Source organism: Lepidochelys olivacea (genome assembly GCF_965140295.1).
Source record: "Lepidochelys olivacea isolate rLepOli2 genome assembly, chromosome: 5".
NCBI lineage: Eukaryota > Metazoa > Chordata > Testudines > Cheloniidae > Lepidochelys > Lepidochelys olivacea.
In genome coordinates, this window is record NC_140415.1 from 27,980,166 (window position 1) to 27,995,667 (window position 15,502).

Here is a 15,502-nt window from a genome sequence, read left to right on the forward strand (position 1 = left end):
TCAGCTTGGAAAAGAGGAGACTAAGGAAGGATATGATAGAGGTATATAAAATCATGAGTGGTGTGAAGAAAGTGAATAAGGAAAAGTTATTTACTTGTTCCCATAATATAAGAACTAGAGGCCACCAAATCAAATTAATGGGTATCAGGTGTAAAACAAATAAAAAGAAGTTTTTCTTCACTCAGCGCACAGTGGAACTCCTTGCCTGAGGAGGTTGTGAAGGCTAGGACTATAGCAGGGTTTAAAAGAGAACTGGATAAATTCATGGAGGTTAAGTCCATTAATTGCTATTAGCCAGGATGCACAAGGAATGGTGTCTCTAGTCTCTGTTTGTCAGAGGGTGGAGATGGATGGCAGGAGAGAGATCACTAGATCATTACCTGTTAGGTTCCCTCCCTCTGGGGCACCTAGCATTGGCCACTGTCGGTAGACAGGATACTGGGCTGGGTGGACTTTTGGTCTGACCCAGTATGGCCATTCTTATGTTCTTGTCCAGATGGAGGAATAGGCATTTAGCATTAAAGCCAATTTCGAGGAGATTAGAGTCCCAATTACTAGGGAGGATAGAGTGTTTAAAGCTTCCCTGTCAATAGCCAAGCTGTCAGTTGTAGATGGTCTATGTCTAGATTGAGGAGAGGACCTTGGTGAAGGATATCTCGTCTCACTGGTACATATAATGCAGTTTCAAGGCCAAGTCTGCCATATCTAAACACTCTACTCAGCCAGTGTGAAGCCGAGCTATCACTTTTGCTTCTTCTTGCCTTATCTTCTGAATCACCTTCCCTAAAAATGGGAAAGGTGTGAATGCATAAAGCAGGCCTTGTGGCCATCTGTGTCAAAAAGCATGCACTTTGAGGGACCTGCTTCTCTGGTATAGTACTTCAACAACTTTCTGTTCTTGTGACCGGCAAACAGGTCAACTGCTGGAGGCCATATTTCTGTGAAATCAGGCTGAAGGCTTCCTAATTCAGATATAATTCTGAGTTGACTGCACATCAACCCAGCTAGTTTACCTTCTGGTTCAGTTCTCCCTTTGTTTGCTTGTATTGTATATGTACTGCTCTTGTGGAAAAGAAGTTGTTCTCATCTCATTCCATTATTTCTATTGCTTCTGCATGTAGAGTTGAGCTCCAAGTTCTCCCATGGCTGTTGATACATGTGACAGTGGTAGTGTCCAACTCAAAGTCCCCCCAACAGCTCATTGGGCTGACACAGCTAAGGCATGTGCATACCTGCTTATGACTTACCCTTGTTAAGGAATTCACATTTCTCCCTGATCACACCTTCAAAGAATGGGTACAGTGGGATTGCTGTCTCAGACAAAGATTTGGAAGGCAGGCATTTGCCCTGAGACTTTTCCTCACATATCTGCTCCTGTTGCATCACATGGTCTCAAATTTAAACAGAGGAAAATACCTTTGCTGCATTTCTTCCATGCCCTACTCAGAGCCTGAATATGAGAGCTCTCCTTCCTTACCTCAAGGGGTGGTGCTTTAAGTCAGGGCACAAACACCTCTTAGATTTCTACGTTTTTTCCTCATTTTTATTCTTTTTTGGTTTTTAAAAACTTTTTTTCCCACCGGCTTTAAAAGATTTACCACCCAGGTGTGGCTGGAGCAGGGTCTCTTGCAGCTCTTCTAGCAGGGTCTCTTGCAGCTCTAGCTCTTCTGGCTCCATGTCTAGTTGTCAGCCGGTGCCAAGTGGAGTGCCCCAGGGGTCGGTCCTGGGGCCGGTTTTGTTCAATATCTTCGTAAATGATCTGGAGGATGGTGTGGATTGCACTCTCAGCAAATTTGCGGATGATACTAAACTGGGAGGAGTGGTAGATACGCTGGAGGGCAGAGATAGGATACAGAGGGACCTAGACAAATTGGAGGATTGGGCCAAAAGAAATCTGATGAGGTTCAATAAGGATAAGTGCACGGTTCTGCACTTAGGACGGAAGAACCCAATGCACAGCTACAGACTAGGGACCGAATGGCTAGGCAGCAGTTCTGCGGAAAAGGACCTAGGGGTGACAGTGGACGAGAAGCTGGATATGAGTCAGCAGTGTGCCCTTGTTGCCAAGAAGGCCAATGGCATTTTGGGATGTATAAGTAGGGGCATAGCGAGCAGATCGAGGGACGTGATCGTCCCCCTCTATTCGACATTGGTGAGGCCTCATCTGGAGTACTGTGTCCAGTTTTGGGCCCCACACTACAAGAAGGATGTGGATAAATTGGAAAGAGTCCAGCGAAGGGCAACAAAAATGATTAGGGGTCTGGAACACATGACTTATGAGGAGAGGCTGAGGGAACTGGGATTGTTTAGTTTGCAGAAGAGAAGAATGAGGGGGGATTTGATAGCTGCTTTCAACTACCTGAGAGGTGGTTCCAGAGAGGATGGTTCTAGACTATTCTCAGTGGTAGAAGAGGACAGGACAAGGAGTAATGGTCTCAAGTTGCAGTGGGGGAGGTTTAGGTTGGATATTAGGAAAAACTTTTTCACTAGGAGGGTGGTGAAACACTGGAATGCGTTGCCTAGGGAGGTGGTGGAATCTCCTTCCTTAGAAGTTTTTAAGGTCAGGCTTGACAAAGCCCTGGCTGGGATGATTTAATTGGGGATTGGTCCTGCTTTTGAGCAGGGGGTTGGACTAGATAACCTCCTGGGGTCCCTTCCAACCCTGATATTCTATGATTCTATCTTAAGCGATCTGAATAGATCTCCCTCTCTGTTCTCCCGCTCCGGGTTCCACTCCCTCTTCCTGGAGGATGGGGTCTCATTGCTAGAATCCCCAGACTTGTGTTGAGAAGAAGCGGAGCTGCATGTGGTCTTACTTCTTTCCCCAGAAACCTTAGGACTCACTTTAACATCTGGTGGGGAACAGAAGAATAGGTCATGGTGCTGCTTAATGGTTTCCTCTTCTGACCTTGGTATGCCCTAAGATTTACCCCTTGGGCTGGCCAGATGGTGTCCTCCCCGTCCTTTGATTCTCTCCTCAATATGCTCTGAGACTCCTGATCAGGCTTTTCTGCATTTAAGTCATGGCTCCTTGGGGTAAAGAGGGACCCAATAAGACTGTCTGACTAAATCCCAGGCCTTGGCAGCATGAGGGTCGGCTGGCTATGAACAGGCCCTTTGAAGAGCCTGTAAATGATGCCTCACACAGATTTAGCTTGATGTTCGAAGGAGTGCTCCGTCATGCCTGTACCGGCAAGGTAATGGCCAGATCCTGGTGGCAGATACCACTACATTGCTTTTTACCTGATCGGAGGAGGAAGGAGAGTAAAAGCTCACAACTACCTGAAAAATGATTAAAATTAAAGCTGGCAAAGAAATGGTTGAGGGCAAAGTGAACTGCCTATGAACTGCTGCTGTGGAAGCAGAAGATCTGCACCAAGCTAGAAAATGGGATGTGACCAGAAGGGGCTATGTTACAGCACTGAACTGCCTCTGGAAACGGAAGGCAGAAAGCAAACAGCCCATATGTATCAGAATTGTGGGAGAGGCTGGACTGCAGAAAAAGGAAGTGTTAAGCTATTTTAACAGATGGAGAACTGAGGCATTACTCCAGTTTTACATCAGCATAATTCCACTGGACTTCTGTTCACTACATCTCTTCTCGGACAGACTCCTCAAGCATAAACTGGTTATTTCCATTTTAACATACATATTGTCTGACATGGAAAAAAGTATTTTTTTTTCCAGTTGGTTTGAAAGTGAGTCTCAGTTTTCTGCATGCTGATCTATGTGCAGGCTTGAATTAGGTTTCAAACTTGCACATTTTAAATAACGTTCTTTGGTGAGCTTTTTAAAAAAAATTAGAAAAAGAATGTATGCACACAGTTGCATGAACACCAACAGAAGATGCAGAAAATTGGGAAATTACCATCTAGAAATATCACTGCTGATTGCACAAGATTTTAGTGCTATACAAAGACAGCATAGCCATTAAAAAGGATGTATTATTTTTGTTCATCTTCACAACAGACTACATTAGTATTTTTATTCAGCATTTCTATAAATCCCATTGAATCATAAGCAAAAGCAGACAGTAATGGAGGCAAACTAACCTGTATGACTATATGCAGGGTTCACTCTGTTATTATGCTGATATCCCAGCATCTGGATACAGACACAATAAAGGCAGTTATCATCTGTGTGCTCCTGTAACCCAGTGTCTTCTGTGTTTTCTAAAAACTGTGAGGCATCTGAACGACTTGTATTCATTATCTCTGTGAGGCTGATCTGCTGTCTAAGCATTTGGAAGGGACTTTTGACAACATCCGCAGTCCCAGATGGATGGCCTGTAGACACACAATTAGAAATCAGAAAAAGCAAGATCAAAGTTAAGATTACATTCTTTTAATTAAATTCCTTTTAAAATTAGCCAAAAAACAACAAAATATTTTTAGTTGGGAAGTGGGGTATCTCCAAGAAGAGTTGTTAGTATTAAAACCCTGATTTCCTTTCTGTAATAAATCTCAACATCCCATACAACCTCAATTTCTTTATGAGTAAGACAGTCAAAATATTGCAAAATTAATACATCCATAAATTCAATTGCACATTCAAACTGAAGAATATATACACAGCCAATAATTAATCTATTTCAAAATATACATAATAAATATTGACTCCCTTTCAAAATAAAAGAATGAAACTTTGGTATAAACTCAATATACAAAAATAGAATCTGGTATTTGACCCTCTCTTTTACGGGTGCAACAAACTGATGTATGCAATCAAAATGTTTTGTATAATAGTTTTTTATGTGACAAGTTTGACAACCACAAAACTTACCAAGACACTGCAAGTGCTGCTGACATACAGTTAAAATTACAACAAAGAAGAAAAGCAACCCCATAACATTAAATAACCAGGAAGCCCAAAAATAAACCAAATCCCCCACTTTCCCTTTACATTGCCACTAACAATATTTCTTTCTTCAGTAGCTCTTTAAAAAACAAACATGTGTCTTGCAGTGAGTCCTGAAGGTCAGTGGATTCTGACTATTTTGGACTAAGAGGGAAACACATTCCCAAAGAAAACATGATATCCACCATCTTTTACATCAAAAGAACACCATCTTTTACACCATACTGGAGTAGGGTGGGGTGTCCAGCTCAAGCGCCCCTGCTGATTTCAATTGTTACAATATGTCACAAGGAGAGAGGTGGTATTTCAGTAGAAAAATCACAAGCGGTAAGGCTTTGTAGGTCAACACCACCAGGAAATACAAAAGTAGTCAGAGAAGATCATGAGACAGTGGTTGAATATGCTTATGGCAAGAAAGTCAGGTTACCAAGCAGGCAAAGATGATCATCCAGAGGAAACGGGAATCTAACCAATCTTCCAGGTTACAAACAGTGAGCAACAATTGGCAGAGACATACCTTACTATCAATGCGGGAGAGAATTTCTGCCTGGTTTACAGTTAGTTTGCTTTCTCTAACCCATCATGATCAGTTGTTTCTCATTTGGGCTCTAGTTCATTTCCCTGGTCTGTTATCTTGCTTCCAAGCAAGACCCGGACACCTTGCAAGCAAGATCTGATAAGGGGCCAATGCTCCGTTATCCTGAAAAATCTAAATTCAGTCCTCAAAACTGAACAGCTAAGAATAACTTTTTCAAGAAGGGTAAGGAAAAAAAAAAGTATGGTAAAGTCAAGCTATATAGTTAAACGGTATTGAAAAGAAAAAACAACTACCTCCTACACCAGATGCAAAGACTCTAGTTCCACGGTCATCAAATGGAGGCATGGTTTTCTTTTGGAAATAAGGAGTCTCCTTAACCTGAAACATTTTAAATGAAAGTTATGCAAAAGTGTTTCAAGAAAGTCAATAAAGGATCTTTGAACTAATATGCAGAATTTTTTTTAGATTTTATTGAACAGCTGGAAACTGAAGCTTACAAAACAAGATGATCATAATTAGTTACGTTTTTATAATCTATATAGCCAACAGACAAAGTGCACACAATAACCTGAAGATTATATCATTTGCTGCACCTACAAATATTTCTACAATATCATACATGTGAAAGGTGCTTTAAAGACAGATCTCTGCTCAATGGAGTTTAAGATGCAAGTAAGGGCTTGATTACATGGGGAAGTTAGTGTGCAGAGACCCCAGAGAGTGTCCACGTCGGAAGTTAGTGTAGCATATCTACTCCGCACTACCAGCTACTGTAGGCTTCCCCCTCCCCCCGCCCATGTAGACAAGCCCTTATGTATGGCAAAACAACTAATGGTAGAGGGTGAAAGGAAATGTTGAAAGGAGGATTACAACAGTAAAAATCAAGGAATAAATTACTGTATGTAGTTACCATCTTATTAGTTCTTTGTTTTTTCCTCTGTGTACATAGTTTTTATATATTATATATTAATATATTATATGATAAATTTAATGGAATTAGGCAATATTGGTGAGAGATCAGTACTGAAAGTCTAACCAAAGTGAGTCATGAGCAGGAATTTGAAGGAGGAGTGAAACTGCATCACACAGGATCAGAGGATATTCTATACTCCCCTAGGAATAGCTAGGTGCACTGAGCTGGAAGTCAGGATAGGGAATGAAGAACTAGGCACAAGCAGTGGTATCTGCAGCCAAGAAGATGAGAATGAGTGAGTTTGAATATGATGAAAAATGATCAGAAAAGAGTGCAGAAAAGCAAAGAGTGAGGGACATTCAAGGAAAATTATTTTAGATACAGCATGCTGGATAGGAGAGTAATATAGCCATGGCATCAATCGGGTTTTTTAGCACTAGGGGTGTAGAAGATGGGTCACACTTTGAAGATAAATTATTCATTACTTAGATTACAGTAGCACTTACAGAACTCCGTCAGGATAAGGGCCCCATCATGTTAGATGCTGTACAAATAGTAGGAAAGAATTGGCCGGATTTATCAAGTCTGAATGTGTGCACTGAAGAGTACGGTAAAAAAAATTCCATCCAGTTTGTGAAGCAGGGTAACAGGGAGATTGGTGCAATTAACAACAGAAATGAGGAAGAGGGCTTTGGGGATGAACAGAGTTCCACACTGCACTATAGTTGTTTTGAGCTGGCTGGCAGCTTGATGTCCATAATTGTATGTTATCATCTGTATAGCTATTTAGGTATGTGTATGGGTAGAGAAAGTTGCAGAACATTACTGAAGGGATACAAAGTTAGATTTGGGAATCACCAGCAGAGAGATGGCAGGTCTTAAAAGAAAAAGTTTACCTAGGAAAAGCGTGCAGTAAGAGGAGGGGGCCAAGGACAAAACCTTGAACACCACCAACAAAGAGGAGGTGAAGCCAATGAGGAAAATTCTGCTGAAGGAGAGTTTGATGAGAAAGGCAGAGATACAGTCAAGTGAATGTTAAAAGAGGGGGAAGTGACAGGCTATCAGTAGATCAAAGAGGATAAGGACATGGAAGAGCCTCTTTAAGTTGGCCAGTAGTGAAAACAACTAAGTGGAGCAGAGGAGAAATGAAATCGCAGAGGACTTACAAAGGATTAGAGAAGAGAAACAGACGAGAGAGCATGTAGAGGAGAAGAGAAATGAAGCAGTAGTTATTTAATGAGGGGAGTGCACTGGGAGTGGCAGAAAGAGGAAAGATCAAGTGCAGATGTAGGGGGTGCAAAATGATCAATTATGCCATTAATATAAAACAATGTCAACAGGAAGTCCTATTGTAATGAACTACAAAGTAATATCACATACGTAGCTGTTAGCGACTGCTGAGATTTCAACCGCAAGAAGCATAGGTTTTCTACTTTAATTCACTAGCATTTTGTCTAAGAACAGGTAACTTAAATGAAGAACACCCTTCCAAAATCATGTCACTACAACTGATTGGAACTTTTTTGTAAACTTTTTTCCTTCCAATGGTAGGAAAGTGTCCCCAGTTCAGAAACGTGTCCAACTCAGAAATTTCAGTATCCTGATATTCCTACATATGTAGATCTTCTCACTGAAGTAGATGAGAATTTCACATATCCTAACAGAATCCTGAATCAGTGGGGGAAGTTTTGCCATTACTCATGAAAATAAATGCAAACTCATTTTTATTCTGTACATCAGTTAAACACATTGCTGTGTACATACCTGAAATATTTCATTGATATCCACTGGGAGAGCAAGGCCAATGTAATCATCAGTACTACCATATGTAGCATTGGACACCATGGACCGAACAGAGGAGGAACGCTGCAGTGTGTTTTGGTTAATAGGGCTTAATAAATCTTCTTTATCTAGTGAGGCATAACTTAAAGCTTTCATGAACCTGTAACATAATTAAAAGAACAAATAACAAACTTCTGACAATCACTCCTTTTTAGATTCTGCATCTATAGGTGGGAGCTGTTAAGGTTGCCAAACACATCCCAATATATGACCCCATTTCCTGTTACTTATGACTTGGCCAAACTTTAACCACTTGGGCTTAACTTTTCCATGCTAGGTGTCTCTTCAGGTTGAAATTTTCCAAAAGAAATTTCAGCCAAAATAGTTTATCTATTTCCAAGAACAAGGTCAAGGATATATACATTTTGCCAATGTTAAAAAATTTCTGACAATCTTTATTTGGGAAACTAGCATCCCCATGATTTGGGGAAAGGACTTGAAATCTGGCAAGGTCTTGCCTCTGTGCCAAGGATGTGACTTTTGATATCTGTTCGAATTTGCCAACTTACAAGCCTCAGGATGGAAAAAAGTCACATTTCACATATGCTCAACAGAGATTTCAGATTTCAGTGGCTAAATCAGGGGTGGGCAAACTACGGTCCGCGGGATTGCCACCCCCGTGGTGCCACGGGCCCCGCAGCTCCCATTGACCAGGAACGGGGAACCGCGGCCAATGGGAGCTTCGGGGGAGGTACCCACAGGCGACGGCAGCGCATGGAGCCCTCTGTCCCCCTCCCCCAGGGGCTGCAGGGACATGGTGCTGGCCGCTTCCAGGAGTGGCACAGGGCCAGGGCAAGCAGGGAACCTGCCCTGGCCCCGGTGCACGCCGCTGCCACCCCGGAGCCGCTCCAGGTAAGCGGTGCCGGGCTAGAGCCTGCACCACCAACCCCTCCTGCACCCCAACCCCCTGCCCTGAGCCCCCTTGTACACCCCGCACCCAACCCCTTGCCCTGAGCCCCTTCCTGCACACAGCACCCCCTCCCACACCCTGCCCCAGCCCTACATTCGTGACCCTGCATGCAATTTCCCCACCCAGATGTGGCCCTCAGGCCAAAACGTTTGCACACCCCTGGGCTAAATTCTCTAAAGATTCTGTCTTCACTAGGCATGTTCCTGGTGCTGAGCTGATCTCTTCCTACAATTGCAGCTCTGGGCTGCTGCAGGCCATTCCAGGTCTGGGCATTAGAACTAAGAGCAGGGACTCTTTCTCCTATGTGCTTAATGATTTCCCTACCCTGGATGGGCTCAGGAAGACTGGAGGAAAAAAACACCTGAACTGAATGCAGAGGGGACAAGATCTGTACCCAAGGATGGAGAATGGAAGAAATGGGGACAAGGAACCTGGGAGGGTGGACTGGCATTGGTGAGAGGAGGAGAGGGAAATTGGGACGGGGAAGTCTGGAAGTCTGGCTATGCAAAAGACTGGGACTGAAAGCCAGTGGGGTGGGAGACAAGGTGGGAGACAGATCTGATAAAGAGCCAGAATGCAGGGCAAAAACTGGTACTGGCTGGAAAAAAACAGACAGGAGTTGGGGCTGAAGGGCACAATGAGATGAACCAATGCGGGGCTTGGGACTGGGAGCCAGTGATGATAGTGTATGCAGGAGGCAGGACTGGGTGAGTGGGGAGAAAGAGATCATATGATGTGCCAAGCAGCGGAGAACGGGACCGACTGATCAATGGGATGAGAGTTTTGAGGAATGGAGACTGGTAGTGGCTATGGAAGAACAGGAGGACTGGGAGGGGTGGGGAAGAGACAAGAACATGTTGGAGGGCATGGGGCAGAAGGGGGACATGTTTTGAGGGAATGCGAAGAAGAGTCTGTGCCCACTAGAGCACTCCCCCTACAGATCTTGGAACAGAACCCAAGATTCCAGAGTCTCCCCATCCCCCTGCTGTCAGCAAATATCTGGCAAACTGTCTCTCTCATTCCCCTTTAGTACTGGTCCACATAGAGGACAACCTACTAACACCTATCAGTTACTCTGTTAGCTCAAGTGGCAGAGGTATGTGGTGGATCTAAAGGTCTCAACCCCACCAATGACCCATGGGGGAGGGGGAGGGGTCAATATTATGCCATATAATTAAATTTCTTTTTCCCCCCCTTTCCCATTTGTTTTTTAAAAACATAGGAAATTAAATACAAAAACTATGTTAAAAGAACATTGTTTGCCAAGTCAAGCACTCAGAGCTTAGGAAATAGGACAATTAAGATTACCTGTTCAACCTTAATTCAGTCCCCTTGTGTGCATACTCAATCTTTAGTTACATGATCAAATACTACTTTTTTCACAGGACCCCTGGCACACTCAGTATACATGAATCAGGGCTGTGTAGTGAAGGAGATCATCTGTAGCACCAGTGCTTCATTTGCTGGTCTCATGGTTAAAGCAGGTAGGAGAACTGGATTTTATTCTTGATAACTTATTCTACTATCTCTGTGTACCAGCACTAATTAGAATGGCAACTGATGCAGAAAAAAATTCATGCCATTAATCTAGACCTAGACAACTACTTTTTACAATGAGTGAACACCACAAAACAGCCATACCACTTTAAATGTTCTAATGACACCTATTTGCCACTATTTTCCTCATTTTCAACTGCAGTGCTATGAATTTAATATTAACCTATGAACTTTATTTTTCTCAGGGAAAGACCAGAAGAAAAAACACTAGTGTAGGTAAAGAATGAGGACATTTTCCTGAGATCTAGTAAGTAATAATGTCGGATCATATTAAAGAAGTTCTATATTAAAATCACAAATGAATTTGATTCCCCATAGTTTAAATTCCAGGGTTTTACTAATTAAGAGGTCTCTTGGTTTTTGGTACTGTTTCTCTCCCTCTCTGTGTGAAACTTGGAAGCTGCTAATTGTGTTAGTACATTCTAAGAGAGTCTGTTCTCAGAGCAATACATTGTAACAACAGAAGGAGCACACAGAGACTCCCCACCCTTTTGTTGTATTTATCTCGCTTTGTTAACAATTGTGATTAAAATAGAGATAGAGGATGTATGTGGATGGATGCTTGGTGTGGATAATAAATAAATGATCAGGGAGGTGCCAGCCTAAGAATCCAGTGTCCATTGGCGAAGAAGGCATCAAGTGGAAACAACCAGAGGACCCCCCAGAAGGCAGACTGGAATCCACCCAACAGCCTCAAGGATGGGAGAACCGAAGAACAAGATAACATCTGGCAGCACGGAGCCATCAGGAATGTGCCATCTGCTGATTGATTCAGCAACAGCATGATGAAGCAATTCCCATAGACTGGCATAGGAATAAATTCCTATAAAAATGGACTCTAGAAAGTGAGAACTTTGGGGTCTGATTCTTCAAACCAACTTCCAGGAGCATCGGATGTGCATCTGACAAGGCCCTGCTCCCTCCTCATGTCCAGGCCACCGGCCAGCGGCTTGGCATGCGCAACTCTAAGGCTGGTAACTATGATAACAACCTTGCAGAATGTGCGTGTGTGTGTGCGCGCGTGTGTGTGTGTGTGAATAAATATGAAATTGAATGGAATATTATAGCTATAACTAACTGCTTAGTATGATTCTTTCTGTATTCAAAATAAATGTGGCATTTTGCCTTTTCCCCTTTAAGACCCTGCTGGTTTTTATTTTATTGGTATAACAACAAAACAGGTGAGAGCTTATATGATGATTTGGGGCATGACCTGAAAGATGCTCAGTAATCATAACTTAAAGGGAAGTTGCGGGCACTAAGCACCTCTCGAATTACATTTGACTAAACAAGGACCATATCCTATCATAAGATCAAGATTTTCAAAACTGTGCACTTCAATTTAGAACATATGAGAAAGTCAAATATGTCCTATTTCATGCTGCTGCTGCTGCTTGAGAAAGCAATGAGCAACAGAGACAGGCAGCAGATGCCTGCCTCCTGTGCAGCAGCCAGGAGGCTCCAGAGAAGAAACAACTATGGTAATCTCTCCCCTTTCTCTCACATCAACCAGTATGCTGGTGGAAGGATGTGTGTGTTGAAGGGAGAGGGGGGAGATGGACCAAGAAACAGAGCTAGAAAACTCCTTCTCCCTGCCAGAAGCAGTCTCAAATCTGAGACAACAGTAGTCAAAGACTAACACAAAAGAGAAAACTCTGGAAACCGAGTCCAGGGACCGTGACCTGATAAAAAGGGGGCATGTGCTGGGACTTCAGCAGCTGGTGGTTTCTCTCTAGCAAAGGCAAGACTGTCAATGTCATGAGACAAGCATTTTATGTAATGGCCTAATCGTTGCTTCAGTATGCCTGATATCACACTCATATAAAGGAGACATTGACTTTCTCTAAAAATGGGTCCCACGGATGAAATTCTGGACCCAATGAAGTCAGTGACAAAACTCCTATTGACTTCAGTGGGGCAAGAATTTCACCTAGTGTCTCCCTGTGCTGGACTTAATCCAGGTCTAATCCAGAGGTAGTGCTCTCAGTTTAAAACCTCAGTAAGTGAAACTCTAGAAAATAAAACACTGTTTGTTCTCCTTGCATGAGCCCAGAGAGATCAGCCTGAATCATTATTATTTCAGCTTAAGTAATATTAGTATTTATTAAAAAACAAAAACAAAACAAAAACCTACCAAAAAAGTTAAAAGGGAAAAAACACCAAGGTAAATAAGAAAATAGTTGGTCCTGTGCCTGATCTACCTGGCAGAGAGGAAATGAAGACAGTTATGTGTGCTGGGCCTTTTAGAACAGCAACTAGGAAGTTCAGATCCCTAGTTGATTAATTATTCCTTAACACAGTTACACTTCTTCCAAAGGACTTGCAGATCATTAGGCATTGAATGTTACCTATCATTAGCAGAAAACTGAAGAAGTAATTTTCATGAGAAAAAAAAATTAATTTGCAGATATGCTTGTGAAATAATAAGTTAGCATGGATGCCTCTTACCTGCTTGGCGTTAGCCGAGAATCCAAGCTCCCAGACTTCATGGTAATAGCGTCAGTAAACAGCACATCCTTTGCTGGAGATGCTAAGGCTTCTGAATGCGACAGTGAAGGATGCATCCTTTGCTGCTGTAAGCGTTTCAATGTAGCGTAGCCGAAGGCATCTCGAGAACTTGTATAACTAAAGTTGTAGTCAGCAAGACTCTTTATGGTAGCAAGAGAAGGAGCTTTAAGGGACTGTGCTCTTCGAGGAAGTGTATGAGAAGACCCCGGCGGCACCAGGGATACAGAAATTGATTTTGAAAGAGGCAGGTGGTTAGATTGTGGAGTTGAACAGTGGCTTGTCTTAACTGTTTTTGTACTTACCACAGTACTCAAACTTCCACAGTCAGTGTCTACATTTGTAGTGTCCACACCCATCGTCTCCCTTGACGGACTTGAGCTCATTGAGCTTATGCCACTTGTTGTGGTATCCGTATTAAAACTTAAGCTACGACTCTTGAAATGTGTTTGTGTAGAACCATCTCCTATTAGTCTCTCTCTGCTTGTGTTTTCCCTGTGATTTTCATTTCCAAGACCTTTTGGCAGCTTTAGATCATTTTCTCCAATACTTGGGGTACTACCTGTATCTTCCATGTGCTTGCTCCCAACAAATGAAGTTTCTAAGCGTAAAGTATGGATTTTAGGAACTTTGAACCCAGGAGTGAATACATCCCCAGGAGTAAAGTCTATACTACTGGAAGGCTCTGTTACTGTACGATTTCGCCTCAAGCCTGACTTACTGTCTGATGATGACAGTTTGCCTCCTTTAGGATCGCTGCTACTTCTATGTTTTTTATTAGGCAGAGTAAGTGAATTTAGGATGCGATTCTTCACAAGTCTGCTGGAAGCAAAAAAGGGAAAAGGACTACGATCCTTATCCTTTAAGGGTCCAGGTTTGTCAGAAAATGTTTGTTCTGCATCCTCACTGATATCTAGGAAAAATGTGCTAGTGGAAGTACTGCCAAACCGGTCATCCTCCATGATAAACATACCTGAAATTAAATAAGGATTCTTATTGCGGAATGCTGGTATTTCCAGAAAGTGTAGCAACTAAACTGTAAAAAACCTACTGAAAAATTACTGGAACTTGATACACAGCAAGATCAGGTAAATACATTTAATAATTCTAAAACAAAAAGAAGTACACATGTACGTTATGATGCACAAATCACATTTTAAATGAGCATTTGTTTCCTGCTTAAAAAACAATCCCCTTCCCTTGCCCTTTCTTAGTTTTGTGCTTTGGAAAAGATGGCTGTTAATTCCACCTAGAGCCAACGCTAAGAAATTTCCATGAAAACAAACTGTAGTTACATTCTTTGTTAATAGAAGCTGCATGAAACTTAAAATCTGAATTACACAGCTTGATTTCACCTTTACTATTCATTCGAATTTTGTTCATTTCCTCATATGACATTTTTAAAATGTGGATGCCTAAATGGTTTGTACAAATATGAGTTTTGAGCATAAGCTAGATAGCCACCTGCACCAGAAATTTTAGTCTTCATAAAAGGGGAACCAAAAAACCAACGAGCTATTTCAAGGGTTTTGAAAGGTATTTTCTCTGCACGTATGCATCTGCTAACACTTTGAGAATTACATTTTTGTGATCTCCCAACCTACACTGTTTGTTTATTCCTGATGACCATAATTATTGAATCTTATGATCTACAGAACAATTGCTTAAAAAGAGCTGCCTGTCACAAATTTTCTAGGATTTCCTTTTGCCTGTCAATATGTACAATTTCTTTAAAAAAATAGTAAGGCAAGTAACCTGACAACTGAAGGCGTCTAAACATCTAAAGGATTTAGGCACACAAGTCTCACTGAAATGAAATGGGACTTGTGTTACTAAATTCCTCACAGGCTATTGAAAATAATCATTTCCTTTGGTGTTTACAATGACAATAGCAGTAAGTATTACTATGCTTTTGTTTCAATTTCTGCAACATGCAGTACTTGCATATACTAGTTTTTGTGCCCATCAGAAAAGGAAAACATCTCTTCAAATCCTGGTTTGTCAGGTTACTTATCTTTTACAAAATCCTTTATATGTTAAAGATTTCTTTAAAAAGAAAAGGAGTACTTGTGGCACCTTAGAGACTAACAAATCTATTTGAGCATAAGCTTTCGTGAGCTACAGCTCACTTCATCGGATGCATTTCATTATTTCAAAGACATAGCTACATTATTGTATTTAATACTTAACCTCAGACTAACCTTCAATCAGCAATGCTGCATTCTTTAGAGCTATTTAAAGATGTCTAAATAAAGTATGTTTAGCAGCAGATTTAAATTCCCAATATTGGTCACAAAATGAATGTATTATTATTATTAAGCCTAGAAAGTTTACACCAAGGTTATAGGTATAATAATACTGTACATACAAAAACATTTTC

At 41.7% G+C, this 15,502-nt stretch overlaps 1 protein-coding gene across 3 annotated transcripts in view; it reads right to left on the bottom strand.

Annotated features, from left to right (window-relative positions):
- RICTOR (RPTOR independent companion of MTOR complex 2) overlaps positions 1-15,502 on the bottom strand; it is a 189,763-nt gene that overhangs the window by 10,490 nt on the left and 163,771 nt on the right. For all 3 annotated transcript variants that reach the window (XM_084628581.1, XM_084628582.1, XM_084628583.1), the window contains 4 exons: positions 13,066-14,095; positions 8,073-8,250; positions 5,689-5,773; positions 4,053-4,286 (listed from right to left, as the gene is read on the bottom strand). In XM_084628581.1, coding sequence (XP_084484707.1) covers positions 4,053-4,286; positions 5,689-5,773; positions 8,073-8,250; positions 13,066-14,095 — 1,527 coding nt within the window. The remainder of the gene's footprint in view (positions 1-4,052; positions 4,287-5,688; positions 5,774-8,072; positions 8,251-13,065; positions 14,096-15,502) is intronic.